The following is a 17914-nucleotide window of genomic DNA, read 5'->3' as shown; positions in this document are numbered from 1 at the left end:
TCCAGTTTGAAACTTGTCTTATTTACAAGAAATATAACATTGATTAGAAGCTAGTGTCTTGCCATGTTTTTGCTTCAGTAACAAGTGGCTTCCACGGTTGACTGTCTAGACCAGTTTGCAGGAGATGAGGGTTGCAGAGGAAATGGGTGAGAGCTCACCAGCGGGTGACTTTTTAAATGGATATGTGACTTACCTTCCCACCTTCATAAAATAATGGTGATTGAGAGGACCGTGGGCAAGTTACAAAGCTAGTAGCACCAAACAGTTTGCAGCTGAAGGTAAAACTGAGTGTGAGCTAGTAAACTTAAAAAACAAGTAGGAGTGAGGTGGTCCCATTTTGGGAGACGCTAGTGGATAAGAAATTAGAATTATGGTTCTCAGGTAACAGAATAGGGAAATCTGTTTTCAGACTGCTTTACTGTTCTAGGCAAACACGTAGGCTCAGAAAATACTTGGGAGTCAAGTTCTCATCCAGACAGGCCCATCTATTCAAGGATTCCTGAAATAAAGAGTTCTGGGGTCATCCCACTTACTGAAATTTCCAAGAGAGACATTACAAATTCCATCCTCTCTTCCCTGTCCCCTGCACTGGCAAGTTAAGACTCAATCCACAGGAACCTGGTCTCTTCATGATCTCCATCTGCCACTATTGCTGCACAAGAAGGAACCCAAATCTGTGTCATCCTAGTCTCAAAATGGGTTACTGTGCTACCCTTTGAGGGGTTCTTGGAAAATAGTGGTTGTAACGCCATTCGGTCCACTTTGACATTCCGGGTCAATCATTTTCTTAACTGCCCTTCGGGAGGTCCCACATTTACTGTTGATCACCGCATTGAAATTGCAGCCTCTGCCACACGTTTTGGTGACGTACTCTGTAGGTGGGGATGCAAGCACAGTGAGAGAACAGAAGCAGAGGCTTAGTTCAGTGTTATTCCTGGTGACACACAGGAAACATCAGTTCAGCTTGTATGTTTCCAAACCAGTCCAAATTCTTTTCCAAGAAGAATGAATGCAAGTGAAGCACACAGATCTTAACGTGTTTTCATGATCCAAATTTTCAAAGAATTAGGAATTTTCTGCAAAAGCCAACAGTTAGGAGGGTTTTGTTTGTTTTAGTGCAGCCAGTTTATTTGTAAAGCTTTTTTTCTGTGACCTTTTTAAAAAAATCATGTATATTTAAAGAAAAAGTTGAGAGGTCATAGCACTGCACCAAATATTACGACATAAGCTTACAACCTTTTGTCACCCTATAAAAGCCTATAAACACCTGATGATGATTCAATAATAATATAAGCCAAGTTCACAAACGTCCCAACGGTTTCCGTGGCTGCACATTATCTTGGACCAAAACATGACAAAAATATCTTTTCTCAACATAGCTCCTATTTTCTTGACTTCCCTCATCCTAATAATAAGTGCAGTTTCACAAACCCCTTGATCATACAGCGTAAGTTCAAAGTGCAGTGTGTGCAGACTCCAGCTTTGTAGGAAACATTATTTTAAAATATAAGCTAAACTACAAGTTGTATTCCATGCAAGTCACAAAGTAAACCCGCTGAAATTAATGGACACAACTTAGTTTGAGTCAGGCCTGGACTTCCGGGTTAGCGCGATCGGATTAATGGCGGATTCCCTCCGAGCTCCGGAGGGAATCGGCTCTGCTGAAGACGGGTCTTACCGCGCCGGCAACGCGGGGACCCTTAGAAACCACAGGCGCAGAAGCCTGCGGACTTGGTGACTCGGCGGGCACCTTTAAGCGCCTTCCCCGACCCACGAATAGCCTTTTTAAAGGCTACGGAGAGGGTGCGGGGAGCGGCGTGGTGCTGTGAGTAGACCGCTACTTCAGTGGAGCGTAGCCGCGAGCCATGGCCGGAGAGCGCTGACTTTTTTCCCAAAATTTGGACTGGAAATCAAACAACCCGTGAGTAGAATGGAATCTGGACTTTAAAATTTATACCTTTGAATTCGGTACAATCGGGGGATGTGCTAAAGGGAAGTCCGCACCCCCCCTACCTACAAACGATCTAAAGCAAGGATTGGAGAACTAAGGTGGAGAGCATTGTTTTTGGTGTCAGATAAAAGATACTTCAATGAATTTGATAGAAGAAGTCTTTGTGCTGGAGAGAAAGTGAGGAATTTTGGAAGCTTTTGTGTAAATCCGCCCCCCCCCCGAACCCGGGAGCGTCCTGTGCGTAAGCCGGAGGAAAAAGAATAAGGAGTTTGACAGCTGTCAAAGGAGCTGTCAAACGAGCGGTTAAAGTTAAGAACTTCGTTACTTAATAACTCTCTGAATTAAAAGTGTTGCATTTGAACTGAGGTGGTTGGAAACAACGTAGCTATAAACAATAAGTAACGGACTGTTGGAAAAGGACTATCAAGTAATTGGAATCCCCCTAGGGGGAACTAGAGACATTACAATGGCTGCAGAGGGAAAATTACTGGCAGAGATAGAAAAAATGTTTTTTCTCGTGGGAATCCTGCAAGAGCAGAGTACGGCTATGAACAAAGAACTTATGACCTTGAATTCTAAAACAAACAACTCTGCTGAATGCATAAAGGATTTGACTAATAAGAAATCTGCAGCTGAACCAGAAGAGACATTTTTGGAACCGGTGGAGAGGAAAGAAGGAGTGGAAAAATTACAGGAAAATACCAATCAGAAGCCTATATTGTCAGGAAATAAAGAAGAAGATCTTCGGATTACAAATCTGCGAAAGATGAGAAAGATGAAGGAGGAAGTCCCTGGAGTACCTGGAATACTGGAATTTAAAAGAATAAAGAAATATGATTGGGACTTCCTCTTTGAGTATGGGAGATCAGCTGACCTTTTGCAGCAACTGCTTTTAAGTATTTTGGATGGAAGAAAACTTGGTGTGACTGCGACTGAACTCCTTCGAGACCCAAGGACCAACAAAAAGGGCTACCAACAAAATCGGCGGAGAGAGACTGACAGAGACTTGAAGGCCTCGGATGTGAGGAATCCGGGCTAGGAACTGTTTCTGTGGACATAAGGGATGGAAACCGGGGTAGGGAGGGAGGGGAGAATAGAATTTTAAAATTTTATGATTTTTGTATTTAATAATAATAATAATAATAATAAATTTTATTTATATCCTGCCCTCCCCAGCCGAAGCCGGGCTCAGGGCGGCTAACAACATTAAAACAGTGTGATATTATAAAACATTATAAAAATGAATTAAAATCAAAATTGATGGCAACCATAAACTAAAGCTTTGTAAAGATTGCCAGAGGAGGGGGTCAGGCTGCGCCCTGACCAAATGCCAGGTGGAACAGCTCTGTCTTGCAGGCCCTGCGGAAAGATGTCAAGTCCTGCAGGGCCCTTGTCTCTTGTGACAGAGCGTTCCACCAGGTTGGAGCCGCAGCCGAAAAAGCCCTGGCTCTAGTTGAGGCCAGCCTAACCTCTCTGAGGCCTGGGACCCTCAAGGTGTTTTTATTTGAAGATCGTAAGTTCCTCTGTGGGGCATACCAGGAGAGGCGGTCCCGTAGGTACGAGGGCCCTAGGCCGTATAGGGCTTTGAAGGTTAAAACCAGCATCTTAAACCTGATCCTGTACTCCACCGGGAGCCAGTGCAGCTGGTATAGCACCGGATGAATGTGATCTCTAAGCGAGGACCCCGTAAGGAGTCTCGCTGCGGCATTCTGCACCCGCTGGAGTTTCTGGGTCAGTCTCAAGGGCAGCCCCACGTAGAGCGAGTTACAATAATCCAGTCTGGAGGTGACCGTCGCGTGGATCACAGTGGCTAGGTCAGGGCGAGAGAGGTAAGGAGCCAACTGCTTAGCTTGGCGGAGATGAAAAAATGCCGCCTTTGTTGTAGCTGCAATCTGCGCCTCCATGGAGAGGGAGGTATCGAAGATTACACCCAAACTCTTAACGGACGGTGCTGGCACTAATTGCACCCCCGCAAGAGATGGGAGTTGCCCCCTCAGTCCCATGTCGTCCCGTCCCAGCCAGAGGACCTCTGTCTTCGAAGGATTTAACTTCAGCCGGCTCCCACGTAACCATCCAGCCACAGCCTCCAAGCATCTGATCAGTGTGTCTGGGGCCGAGTCCGGGTGGCCGTCCATCAACAAATAGAGTTGGGTGTCATCAGCATACTGATGGCAGCCCAGCCCAAAACTCCGGACAAGCTGGGCGAGGGGGCGCATAAAGATGTTAAAAAGCATCGGGGAGAGTATTGCACCCTGAGGCACACCACACACCAAGGAGTGGCGGGATGACAATTCCCCCCCAAGCGCCACCCTCTGTCCCCGACCAGAGAGAAACGAGCGCAGCCATTGAAGGACTGTGCCCTGGATCCCCACGTCGGCAAGGCGGTGGTCCAGGAGTTCGTGATCGACCATGTCGAAGGCTGCTGACAGGTCTAGAAGAATCAGCAGCCCCGACCCGCCTCGATCCAGCTGCCTGCGGAGATCATCTGTTAGGGCGACCAGAGCCGTCTCGGTCCCATGACCAGCGCGGAAGCCGGACTGGAATGGATCCAGAGCTGATGTTTCATCCAGAAACCTACCAAGCTGTTCAGCAACCGCTCTCTCAATCACCTTACCCAGGAATGGAAGATTCGAAACCGGGCGGTAATTGGATAGATCTAAGGGATCTAATGATGTTTTCTTTAAGAGCGGGCGCACCACTGCCTCCTTCAGTTCCCCTGGGAATGTCCCGGTGCCAAGGGACAGATTGATGATATCCCCCAGGGGGGCCCGCACCTCTTCTGGACACGCTCTAATCAGCCAGGACGGGCACGGGTCGAGAGGACAGGTGGTGGGCTTTCCAGCTCGGAGGAATCTGTCTACATCAGCTGGGGATATCCAGTCAAAGTGGTCCAATACTGAACCCGAGGACAGTCGAGGGGCCTCCAGTTCCTTTATTGTATCCAAATTGGCAGGGAGGTCATGGCGGAGCAACAAGACCTTCTCCGCAAAAAAGCTCGCAAATGCCTCACAGCTGTGTGTCAAATTATTATTTAAATTTGGCTGTCCTTCGAGGGACGTTAAAGACCGAATTATACTAAATAATTGTGCCGGGCGAGAGCTAGCGGATGCAATGGAGGCCGAGAAGTAGGACTTTTTAGCGGCCTTCACTGCCATCTCATAGGTTTTCATAAAAACCCTATAAGATGTTCTTGAGGCTCCGTCACGGGCACCCCGCCATACTCGCTCTAGCCGTCTGAGGTCCCGCTTCATTTTCCGGAGCTCCTCGGTAAACCAGGGAGCCCGGTTTCTGCGGGGTCGCAGAGGGCGCTTAGGTGCGATCTCATTGATGGCTGCCAGGAGCTGGGTATTCCAGGCCTCAACACGCTCAGTCAATGAGTCGCCAGGGGGAGAAAGGTCCCGCAAGGCTTGACGGAATCTATCAGGGTCCATCAGCCTCTGCGGGCGAGCCCAAATTGGCTCGCCACCCAAGCAGGGTGGGGGTGGAACGTCAATCCTGGCTTTCAGAGCATAGTGATCAGACCATGGCACCTTCATCGAAGGAAACATGATCACATCTATACCGACGCCAAAGATCAAATCCAGCGTGTGGCCTGCTTGATGTGTGGGGCCCGAAACAAACTGGGAGAGCCCTAGTGTCGCCATGGAAGACACCAGGTCCAGAGCCTGTGAGGAGGGAGTGGCATCAGCATGGATGTTGAAGTCCCCCAATACCAATAGGTTAGGGAACTCCAAGGCCCAGCCGGCCACCGCCTCCAGCAGGCCTGACAGGGTGGCTGCTGGTGCGCTAGGTGGCCGGTACACCAGCCAGACAGCCAAGCTCACCTCGGAGCCCCACACTAGGCCAACACATTCAATGCCGGGGATCGATGGTGATGGTAGAGCCCTGAAAGAACAATCTTCCCGGATTAATAACGCCACCCCTCCCCCCCGGCCCACAGTCCGCGACTGGTGAAGGACGGAGAAACCCGGGGGCGCCATCTCTCGTAGGGTAACAGTATCCCCTTCGCGCACCCAGGTCTCAGTCACACATGCCAGGTCAACCCCCTGCGAGGTGAAGAAATCTCGCAGGGTGGCGGTTTTGTTGCCTATAGACCTGGCATTGCACAACACCAGTGACGGAGGTGAGTAATCCTTGCTCACCCTACCCTCGTCTCTCGGGATGGGGCGCAGATTGGAAGGGGTACGAGCATATCCGTATCTCGATCCCCTTCGCCTATGACATCTGCCCCCACCGCCATACCTCCCTCGCCCCTCCACAGTAGGAATCCCAAGCCTCATACTTGCCTCCATTTACAGAATATAAAAGCAAACAAAGAAAAACAATTACATAAAAACAAAACCAATCCCCACCCCACTCCCCAACCACCCCACCCCAACCCACAATAAATCAAAACAAAATAAAAGTACATGGATAAAAACCACCGCTTATGGTGGTACAACAAAGCAAAAAAATAAAAACAGTTTAAAACATATAAAAACACTTCCAACAACCGCTGCAGCAGCACCAGTGTCCCCGAGGCTGTGTCGGTGGTGAGCGTGGGCCCCGCCCCCTGGCCTGGTGGAGAGTGGGCCTGCAGGGGGAAGAGCCCTCCCCACAAACACACGGCAGAGTGGCAGCAGCGATGTTCCGAGGCCTCCGTGGAGCCTTATATGCTGGGTGGAGTCTGGGGCCCGCCCCCAGGCCCAAGGTGGAGAATGGGCTTGCAGGGGGAGCGGTCCTCCCCAAGACTCACCGGCAAAGTGGCAGCAGCAGTGTCCCGGGCCTCCTTGGAGTCCTTCACGCTGAGGTGGAGTATGGGCCCGTCCCCAAGCCCAAGATGGAGAATGGGCTAGCAGGGGGAAGAGCCCTCCCCACCAACGCACGGCAAAGCGGCAGCAGCGATGTTCTGAGGCCTCCGTGGAGCCTTATATGCTGAGGTGGAGTCTGGGGCCCGCCCCCAGGCCCAAGATGGAGAGTGGGCCTGCAGGGGGAAGAGCCCTCCCCACCAACGCACGGCAAAACGGCAGCAGCAGTGTTCCGGGCCTCCGTGGAGCCTTATATGCTGAGGTGGAGTCTGGGGCCCGCCCCCAGGCCCAAGGTGGAGAATGGGCTTGCAGGGGGAGCGGTCCTCCCCAAGACTCACCGGCAAAGCGGCAGCAGCAGTGTCCCGGGCCTCCTTGGAGTCCTTCACGCTGAGGTGGAGTATGGGCCCGTCCCCAAGCCCAAGATGGAGAATGGGCTAGCAGGGGGAAGAGCCCTCCCCACCAACGCACGGCAAAGCGGCAGCAGCGATTTGGCCATTATGACATATAACTAATTAAAATATAAAGGGAGAAATTCGTGGAAGGGAGATTAGGTCGACCTTAGAAAAAAGATTTAATGTTTATAAGAGAATTGGATAAGTTAAATGTGGATAAGTAAAAAGAGTTAAGTTTTAAAAATAATAATAATATGTTAAAGATGAGAGATAAGAACTTGCTGAATTAATTATTGGAATTGGGATGTATGAAGAGGGGGTGGGGGGAAGTCAAGGAAAGGGGGTAAAGAAAGTAAGAGTATGAAATTATATATGTTTTGTTTTTGTTTTTATTTTTGTTGTGTGTGTGTGTATAAAATGTGAAAACCTAATAAAAATTTTATAAAAAAAAAAGAAAAAAGTTTGAGTCAGGCATTTTCTGCAACAGCTCCCCGTTTGTGGAATGCTCTCCCCCAGGGAGGTTTGTTCATTTTACATCTTTAGGTGCCAGGTGAAAACGTATCTCTTCAACCAAGCCTTGGTCTATGGCCTTCTAAATGTCTTTATGGGGGAGGTGGGGGGTTATTGTTTTATTTTTGTTTTAACTATTTTGTGCTTCGATTCCTGCATTTTTATCTTGTGGACCTCCCTGAGATCTTCAGATGAAGGGTAGCATATAAATTTAATAAAAAAATAACAGTTGTATACAGCCAAAAGGCCTTTTAAAAGCATACTGACTGTGCTTAGGGGATACACAGTGGTTTTAGATCATCATTGAGGTTGAGAATGAGGAGGAAGTTTATAACAGAATTTCTAATCTGAGAGTAAAGCAAATTAGGTTTAACAGCTAGGATAAAAAGGCACTGCCCCAGTGTTTACCGAAGAGGAAATACTGTAAACCTGCTCACACTTTGCTTTTCCCTATCAGCACTATTTAAGATCTCACCACATCCCCTACCTTTGATAGCATTTACAACAGCAACCGGCAATGGGGTGGGCTTCTCCATGGTTATGTTGTTGTGGGCGATGCGCTGTCCAGTGGCCGAAGACCGGGCAAGAGTTTCACGAGAGAAGAAGTAATCCAACAAGCGTCTGGTCATCAGCTCAGGCTTGTCGGTGGAGACTTGGGATAGGTCCTCCAGCTGGTGGTGGGAAACGTAGACTTGCGAGTTGGGGACCAGTTCCAGCTTCGTCCTCCCATTCTCCTGTCCAATGGGAGGAGGTTATGTTACTCTATAAAGCTGTGCTATGATGTTGAAGCCCCGCCCCCTTTCTCCCACTCTTGCATCTAAGGAGGCTAGACTGTGATGCAGCAGATCCATTCAGAACCAAGCTGAGGAGTATTTAACCGGCTCAAACATTCACTGACATGCAACAGCAGCAAAGCTACGCTCTACAAAACGTTAGCTGTATTCAGTCCAGTTCACACAAGCAAAGCCGCACTTGGGTTTACCTTTTTGGTATTCTGTGTGGATTTGATTGTGTTGAAACCTACCTGGCAGGAAATTGTAATGTTTAGTAGTTGTATAATCAGGGCTGAGAATACTAGGCACTCAAATCTGCACCGATCTAACTGAAATTCAATAACAGCTCATACTCATTTTTAGAAGAAGAACAGGGAGAGGAAAATGTAAAATCTAGCACACTGCCAGTATCTCTCTTGATAATAGAGATGTAGGTTGGTGTGCATGTTCAGGACAACATTCTCTGTTTTAAGGACAAATCCTGGCTCAGCTCCTGCCTCCATTAAAGAAAGACAACATGGGTCACACTTTGAGAGATTGAAGTGAAGCATGTTGTGCACATATCTTGATATATTTCTCTCTTCGGAGAGCAAACATGCTTGACACTACAGGTCCATTTTCAAAAGCAGCAGGGCAGTTAGGGGACAAAGAGGAAAATTTCAGAATATTATATGGTGTCTACCTTGGCGATTGAGATATTTGAATATTAGTTGGTATACACTACTATCAATACAATTCTATATTCTGTATTTGAAAGCTCAATCTGTACACCTGTTTCCCAAAGGTCCAGGAGGAAAGCTTCTCAAAACATAGGTGCTTCATTGTTTGATTCTGTTTACCAGAGTCATGAGGAGGTGAAAGGAGATGCAACTCGGCGGCAGCATCAGCCATGGCCTGTGCATGTCTCTCCTGATGTGGAAAGGCAAGCAACTGCCACTACTTGACTCAGACTAGTAAAGTCCAAGTGTCTGAATGGAATCCTTGACTCCTACCCTCTTGAAAACAGGTGGTGAATACGGTTTTGAACTTGACATCCAGAATGACACCCTGAACACATGCACCCATTTTATTTCCGATACCTTCAGAGCTGATGCAACATTGCATTGCTTTGTATGTGTTTCCTGCTCGCTTTTTGAAAATGGGCAGGAGCATCAAGCTAGATTCTACATTTCAGGGATGGTGTCCAGGGCCTAGTTAAATGGTGGAATTCAGTGCCACAAGATGTAGTGACAGTCACTGATTCAGATGGCTTTACAAGGAGATTAAACAAATTTGTGGATGATAGGGTGGGCTACCAAGAATCATGATGTCCCCAGGACCAGAGGGAGAATGTCGCTGAATATCTCTTGCTGTGCAGCAACAGTGGGAGAGTGCTACTGCCCTCACATCCTCATGGTGTGCTTCTCAGTGGCGTCTGTTTCACCATTGTGGGAAATGGGATACTGGACTATATATGCTTTAGGTCTGAATCTGCCCGGGCTCTTCTGCTTTCCTTATGAATAAGCACAGTGACTCTCATTCCACTTAACCTTCAAGGCTGGTACAACATTGCATTGTATTTTGCACTTCCCTCCTTCGGTTTGAAAATGGGTTGAAGCTGCTATTAAAACATGGAATATAAAATTATGACCTGCATGGCTGTTTTATTCTGTTATCTTAATGTCCCAAGGAGTTGTTCCCAGACTGGCACTGAGAATGTGGCATACCGATCAGCCAAGTTAAACAAAAGGCCTCATTTAATGGCCAGACACAGGAAGCTAATTCATAAGGCATCAGGTCCCTGGCTCTCTGCGGGCTTTAACTGGAAATGCAAGTAACTGGTTGCACTCTGCCACAAAGCAACAGCTCAGTGGCACAGTTCTGCCTGAGTTGTGGTGCACGTGTGTGAACCGTTTTCCTCCTGAATCAAACAGAGACAGGTCTTGCTTCATGCCACCCAATGTTCCCTCTGAATGAACGCCTTACAATATGTTTAACATCATTGCAGTGTCCAGTCAGAGAGAGACTTCTTCCCCCATCACCTACCTCCACTGGCAATGCCCATACAGGTGACTCATCAGACAGTGTCTCTTGTACATTGTTGTCCCATGTGCTGGTGGCATCACTGAGCCCAATAGGACTTCCTGAACCATCTCCTGCATTTATCCAGGGTGACAAGCCACCTGGTTCTGTGTTCAGTGTCCTCCAACCTGGTGAGATATGTGGCACAGTGGCTGGCGCGTGCCTCTGATCTTCCAGAGAATGTGGTGGCTGCAGACTACTGACCTGAAAGAGATACAGATACCTGGGAGTAAAGAAGAAGAGAAAGAGCGTGGTATATAGACTTACATAGGAAGCTGCCTCGTAACAAATCGGATCATTTGTCTACCAAGCCTGACATTATCTTTTTTAAAAAATAATGTTTTATTGATTTTATGTACAATCTTTACAACAAAGGACTTTACAACCAAAATAAACCTTTACAACAGAAGACTTTACAACCAAAATAAACCAAGATAGAAGCAGTAACATGACTCTCATGTTTTCATTTGTACTAAATTCTTCTCAGATTTCCTTATTTTACTATTCTTTAACTTAAATCTTCTTCTTTTAATTCCTTGTTCTTAACCTAAATTGCATATTTGTCCTCTGTAATTTTCCAATTATTGCCTTATACCTCCCACCCTCTTTAACCATTACTTCCCTTCACCCATGTGCAATCTTCTCTTCATACTGTTATTTCTTGTTGTGTTGACAGCTATTAAATTTGTTTTTCCATTTGTATTGTAATATTCTCTTGTATTCTTGCGTACTTCCAAGCCTGACATTATCTACTCTAACCAGCAAGGGCTCTCCAGGGTCCTTCACACTACTTGCTACCCAATCCTTTTAAAATAAAAACTAGAGAAGTTGGAAATTGAACCTGTATTCACACAATCAATGTCAGCTGTTGACCTGGAAAGAAAACTTTCTGTTCTTGGGTACTTTCTATTCTTGGGTATAGAGGCAGTAATTTTGTCAACTACCTACAGGCTGGTCCTGAACTATAAGCCTGAGACTCTTGGCTTTATACCAGAGAATTGTCATAAAGATGACAATTGTAGTGGAATACTAAACCATTAACAGCTCTCATTCACAATTCCACTTTACTCTTCAAAGAAAAAAACAACCAAGTGATTATTTTCTATCCCCTTTACATGGCACCTTTACCTGTGAAGGTGTGACATTCTCCAGCACTGCCACCAGGCTTTTGAGGAACTGAATATTGTTTTCATTGACATCTGGGGAAAGAAAAGCACATACAGACAACAAGAACTGTACATCAGACAGGATTTCTGGAAAATCTCTCAGAAAAGGAGTGTGTGTAGTTATCTACCCATGATGTGCTAACTGGATTTGAGAGCAGACACCTGTGGCTGCTGTTTTTAAAAGCATGGTAAACCCACAACTTATGTGGGAGTTACATTCCAGGGATCGTGTCTAAAGCCAAAATTGTGTATAGTCAAAACACATTGGGTTCAATGATAAGTGAGATTCCCAAAGCCCTTTTTCCTGAACATCCAACCTCTTTCTTCTTCTTCTTCTCCTCCTCCTCCTCCTTTGCCAAGCTTATAAAACAGAATGTGTGCAAATTAAATGTACATAAGTTGCAGGCTTACTGTACTTCCTATCTGGATGGGATCACATGGATGTTTTTTTCCTACCCTTCCCTTTTCTTGGCAGCGCTCTCTGCTTCTCCTTTAGCTTCAACATATATGAAGAGACAACCAGCAGTGCTATAGGGACACCTCAGTGGTAAAGTTCAGCAAAGAAGAAAAGCACAACATGCCCGATGCTTGCAGTTATTATCTAAGCACAGCTATGGCAGACCTCTCTTGTCTGCATGCACTTAATAGACACAACAAGCAAGTGATTGGAAGCAGAATTTTCAACCGTGTGGATTACATTGTAAATAATCAGGAAGTCGTGGAAAACAATAGACGACTTCATTTTGCCCAGTGGGGAAGACAACAGAGGTACGGTACATGTATGTTTCCCACTGCAAAGCACATGGCAACTCAGAGCAGGAGGTGGCTATATGAAGTGACAAAAAGGCGCAGGGGGAAGGGTTAAATTCCCCAGCGCTGCGGGCTTGACACCACCTCCTGGGTTGCAGTTTACACTTTATATAACTTGTGGAGGCCCTGTTCCCATAGCCATATTGGTAAGGTAAAGGTAAAGGGACCCCTGACCATTAGGTCCAGTCGTGGCCGACTCTGGGGTTGCGGAGCTCATCTCGCTTTATTGGCCGAGGGAGCCGGAGTACAGCTTCCGGGTCATGTGGCCAGCATGACTAAGCCGCTTCTGGCAAACCAGAGCAGCGCACGAAAACACGGTTTACCTTCCCGCCGGAGCAGCACCTATTTATCTACTTGCACTTTGACATGCTTTCGAACTGCTAGGTTGGCAGGAGCAGGGACCGAGCAACGGGAACTCACCCCGTCGCGGGGATTCGAACCACTGACCTTCTGGTCGGCAAGTCCTAGCTCAGTGGTTTAACCCACAGTGCCACCTGCGTCCCTAGCCATATTGGACACTACCCCTAGTATGCAAGATCATCCTTTCCTCTGTTCCTCTCACACCACATCCCTTGTTGAGACGTCCTCATGGACTGCCTCCTTTTGAAAATTCCAGTACAGACACAAGAGAGCACTGGTGTAGAGCTCTAATGCCCCCATTACAAGCAGCATTTAGGTGTTAATGTTGGGGTTTTTTTTACCAAAGAGAGAGTGTCCCGTTCCCAGCACCACCCTGGCTGGTGCTCCTCCTCCTCCTGCACTGTTCCTGATGGACAGGAAGTCGTTCTGCTCCTCTAAGTTCTGGGTGAGAGCTTTCAGCTCACGGTTCTCCAGCTCCAGCTCCTGGATCCTCTTCTCCTGCCGCACAGCAGCCTCCTCCCGAGACGCCAGTACTCTCCTCAACTCTGCCACCTGCCACTCCAGTTCTCTGATCAGTTCAGCGTACAGACTCGTCACTCTGCTGTTGTCCGTGACAGGCGTGCATTCGTGAGTGTTTTGCTGACAGCAACCCATCAGCTGGTGACTCAGTGACAGAGGTTGTGACAAATCCACTCCTGGTCTGGCAGGGGCAGAGATGGACATGTAAGGGGCTGCATGGGCAGCCTCAGGATTTTCTGGAGTCCTCCTGCACTGTGGCATACTGAAAGGACACTGGTTATGGAGATCCAAATTCTGGAAGACTTGTCCGTAAGACATCCCCTGTAGTTCCAGCACTGGAGGGACTGGAGGGGCAAGGCTTGGACTCATGTGTCTTCTACCAGCAAGCTTGGTTTTTTTCCGGTTTATGCCTTCTTTGAATGAGCATGTTAGGGGAGGGCAGGCTTTTCCAGCGCTCCTTAGTGGTTGGGTGCTGGAAGCAGACAAAAAGAAGGAGGAAGTTTCAAGAGAAAAAGATCTTGCAAAGCCTGGAAGCAACTACCACAGAATGACTCTTATGAATCGGCTGTTCTGCTTTTAGGTTCCCCAGAATCTTCCCTGTCCGTTCTTGCAGGGGGGGGGGGGAAGAACTTTCTTTTCATTAAAAACAGTAACATGAAAATGACTAGCACTCATTGCAAAGGAAATCTTGACACAGGGGAAAATAGTGTCCTTTCTAGAACAAAGACTTGAGTCCGAGTATTCCTTAATTGCAGACGGCCCATTTGAACTCATTAGTAACCTGCATGGTCCCAATTTACTTCCTAAAGTGTAAATGCTGGCATTAAAAAAACAACAACGCAACACTTGTTAGTGAGGACACTATCCCTCCAAACTGCTCCAAGTCTTGTTATCTCGCCTAAATTGTACCCCACCTTCTACGCTGCATGGCTCTCCTACAACTCCTCCCCCCCCCCCATCCTGTCATTTTTGCAATATGAATTCCTACTGCAACTCAACATTACCACTGGAATGTCATTTTTCATTCTTCCGATGGCCCTTTACAAGCACATCCCACTAGAAAATACCTGGTGACAGTATTGTGCCTGGACTTTCTCCATACCTGACACATTCTTCAGCCACTCGTCGCTGAGAGGTCAGCCTGTGGGGCTGATGAAAAGTGGAACTCTCCAGAGTGTTGCCTTTCATTCTTGCTTCCTCCTGAAGATTATCATCCATACGTTGCTGCACAGCCTAGGATTAGGAGCTGGTTGGGTCTGTACACCTTCAGCTATTGGTCCCCATCTTTGAAGAGGCCAGCACCTGCATCAGAAACTGTCAAGACCAACCCTTAGTTTGAGCCAGAGTTTGATAGAATTTGTTGTCAGCGAAGACATGGGAGCATGTAAATAAATCCAGAATGAAGTGTTTCAAAGCTTCTGCAAGGGTGCCCGCCCTGGTCACCAAAAGCCTTCTCCCACGAGTCTGAGTTTAAGGCTACATATATACCATCCATTTTAAACATATTATTTCAACCAAAGATTCCTGGGGACTGTAGTTTACCACCTCACAGAGCTACAGTTGCCAGCACCCATAACACACCAAAGTTTCTACATTTTTTTAAAAAAAACTAATATAATTTTAATAATACAAAACAATCTGCTCCTCATCTTGTAGAGGAGACAAGGAGAATCTAAAGTATAATAATAATAATAATAATAATAATAATAATAATAATAATATCTGCCAATATAGTCCATCAGGTTTTATTGTTCATTTATGCGAACAAAGACAATGATGAAATACAAAGATGTCTCGCAGTAACTTACAAAATTTTGGGGCTGCTATGAACATTGTGGACTTGAATTTTGATACTTCCCATAATTCTTTGGTGGAAGTAATGCACTTCAAGTGTATGGTGTGGAAGAAAAAGGGTTTGCAGTACAGGACTTCCCTATCCTTCCCCATTATTCATATATTGTTTTACCATACACCTTGCTTCCATTTCTCCCCCCCCTCCACACTCATAGATCCCCTGTTCTTTTTTGCCTTCTTGTTCCCCTCCCCTCCTCCTCTTCCTCTTCATTGCCATCCTTCAGCTAGGCCTTAGGGCTTTGAGGTCTAGGACACTCTTTCTGATGCCACACTAAGATGCCATCAAGCATCTTCACAACTGGGTAACCAAAACCAATCTGCACAACCTGGCATTAGGATCAATGTATTCTCAGTCAAGAGGGCATAACTTAGAAGTAAGCGGGATCTCGAAGACATAAAAGGTAAAGGTAAAGGTACCCCTGCCCGTACGGGCCAGTCTTGACAGACTCTGGGGTTGTGCGCCCATCTCACTTAAGAGGCCAGGGGCCAGCGCTGTCCGGAGACACTTCCGGGTCACGTGGCCAGCGTGACATCGCTGCTCTGGCCAGAGCCAGAGCCGCACACAGAAACGCCGTTTACCTTCCCGCTGGTAAGCGGTCCCTATTTATCTACTTGCACCCGGAGGTGCTTTCGAACTGCTAGGTTGGCAGGCGCTGGGACCGAGCAGCGGGAGCGCACCCCGCCGCAGGGATTCGAACCGCCGACCTTTCGATCGGCAAGCCCTAGGCGCTGAGGCTTTAACCCACATTTACAAAACTTAAATGCTGTTAATGTTGCTTCAGCAGAGTTTATTTCTTTCTTTATTACATTTACGTTCCACCTTGCCTTCAAGGTGGTGCATGTGCTCCCCCCCCCCCATTTTTATCCTCCTAACAACCCTGTGAGGTAGGTTAGGTTGAGAGCCACTGACTGATCCAAATGAGCTTCATGGCTGAGTGGGGCTTTGAACTCTGGTTTCTCTGGTTCTTGCCCAACACTCTAATCCCGTGGTTCCCAATACGGGGCACACACCCCATAAGGGAGCAATTCGAGAATGAGTTATTAACAGTTAATTGCCTTTTAGGCTTCCTCCACATGAATAGGAGTTCACTTTTTGAATAAAAAGAATTATATGTCACCGGCGGGGGGGGGGGGGCGGGTAGGGTATCAGGATTTTAGAGATGCTTAAGTGAGGCATGGACAAAGAAAGGTTGGGAACCACTGCTCTAACCACTAGAATTTTTTTTTACTGCATTTTGTATGCAATTATATATAATATATATGTCTAAAATTGTACCCAAGGTGGTGCACACATGCACGCACGCACGCGCGCACACACACACAATTTTAGAATTCAATCAATCAGTCAATCAATCGCAAGAACTGCAGTATTATTATTATTATTATTAATTGACTTTATATGCCGCCCTATACCCGAAGGTACTATTCCGTTTCTTTCAAAATCACAGCTCTGGGACCTGTTTCCAAACGCAAGGTTGACACCTGGAACATATATTGAAGAAAAAAGAGTGCCACTGGGCATGTGCAGACTACACCTCTCATTTCTAGAAGCAGCACTGCGTCGAGGCCCCACGAGCTTCTCTGAGCAGCCCCTTCTCACCCCAACTGCCGGGTTCTGCCTTCCCACCCCAAAGAGAGAAGGGTCCCTGTACCTTTAAGAGCACCTCCATAGGGTCTGTTTACAAGCTTGGCGCAGCGTCCCCCGGACGTCACGCTCGGCTGTCCGCGCCTCCTCCTGCCCTTCTCCTACTGGCCGCGGAGCTCTTTCCTTCTGCCTCCTCATTGGGCCGCCTTCCACCGCCTTCCCATTGGCTGCCGAGGGGAGGCGCCTTCTCGCCTTCCCTATAGACTTTTCAGAAGGTAGACTAGTGACGCGCCGCCCAGCTTCCGGGCCGAGTTGGAAAGTTCATTACCTGTATCGGGGACAGTCTACGGAATATCTAACAATCCGAGATAGCAGCGGGAAACAGCGCTGGAATAAGGGAATTTCCCGCCAAAAAAGGGAAGCTTGATAGCTATGCTGGGGACCCACAGGTTGAGAAAAGCTCATCCCTTCTGGACTAGACCAAGAGGCAGGTTCTGTCTCTCAGGGAATCTAGAATTGTACAGTGGTACCTCGGGTTAAGAACTTAATTCGTTCCAGAGGTCTGTTCTTAACCTGAAACTGTTCTTAACCTGAAGCACCACTTTAGCTAACGGGGCCTCCCGTTGCCGCTGCGCCGCTGCCACCCAATTTCTGTTCTCATCCTGAAGCAAAGTTCTTAACCCGAGGTACTATTTCTGAGTTAGTGGAGTCTGTAACCTGAAGCGTCTGTAACCCGAGGTACCACTGTAGAGTTGGAAGAGATCCTGAGGGTCATCTAATCCAATGCAGGAATCCTGCCCACAGCCATCGCTGGGTGGGCTCGAACCACCAAACCTTTGGTCACCAGCCAGACACACTGACCCATTGCGGCTGTAGCTCAGGGGTACAGCATGTGCTCTGCATGCAGAAGGTCGCAGGTTCAATCTCCAGTGCAGGCACAGGCAAACTCCGGCCCTCCAGATGTTTGGGACTACAATTCCCATTACCTCTAGCTGACAGGACCAGTGGTCAGGGATGATGGGTATTGTAGTCCCAAACATCTGAGGACCGGAGTTTGCCTATGCCGGGTCTAGTGGCTTCTCCAGGTAGGGCTGGGAGAGAACTCCTCTGCCTGAAATCCTGCACAGCCGCTGTCTGTCACTGTGG

General features: G+C 47.4%; 1 protein-coding gene across 2 annotated transcripts; it reads right to left on the bottom strand.

Moving 5' to 3' along the window:
* LOC307200790 (uncharacterized protein) lies at window positions 1-17056 on the bottom strand. Of its 2 annotated transcripts, none has more exons than XM_079949736.1 (7): window positions 16836-17056; window positions 14432-14643; window positions 13152-13801; window positions 11603-11673; window positions 10439-10678; window positions 8128-8374; window positions 1-872 (listed from the first exon to the last, which is right to left on the bottom strand). In XM_079949736.1, the coding sequence occupies exons 2-7, from the start codon at window positions 14545-14547 to the stop codon at window positions 709-711; spliced, it is 1488 nt and encodes a 495-aa protein (XP_079805862.1). In that variant the 5' UTR covers window positions 14548-14643; window positions 16836-17056; the 3' UTR covers window positions 1-708. The 2 variants fall into 2 exon arrangements, with proteins under 2 accessions (XP_079805862.1, XP_079805863.1); XM_079949737.1 differs by lacking the exon at window positions 16836-17056 and adding an exon at window positions 16719-16783.
* Window positions 17057-17914: the final 858 nt, after the last annotated feature.

Source organism: Podarcis cretensis (assembly GCF_951804945.1).
Source record: "Podarcis cretensis genome assembly, chromosome: 13".
NCBI lineage: Eukaryota > Metazoa > Chordata > Lepidosauria > Squamata > Lacertidae > Podarcis > Podarcis cretensis.
Note: the sequence above shows the minus strand (reverse complement) of the source record. Positions and strands in the feature narration are given on the sequence as shown.

Bases quoted from the DNA above. Each gene is read 5' to 3' on its own strand.
- LOC307200790 (XM_079949736.1), bottom strand. From the start codon at position 14,547: ATGGATGATAATCTTCAGGAGGAAGCAAGAATGAAAGGCAACACTCTG. The intron at 11,674-13,151 runs GTAAAAAAAACC...TTCTTTCCCCAG, and splicing joins AACGGGACACTCTCTCTTTG to ATGTCAATGAAAACAATATT. The intron at 8,375-10,438 runs GTAGGTGATGGG...CCCATTGGACAG, and splicing joins TATGGGCATTGCCAGTGGAG to GAGAATGGGAGGACGAAGCT.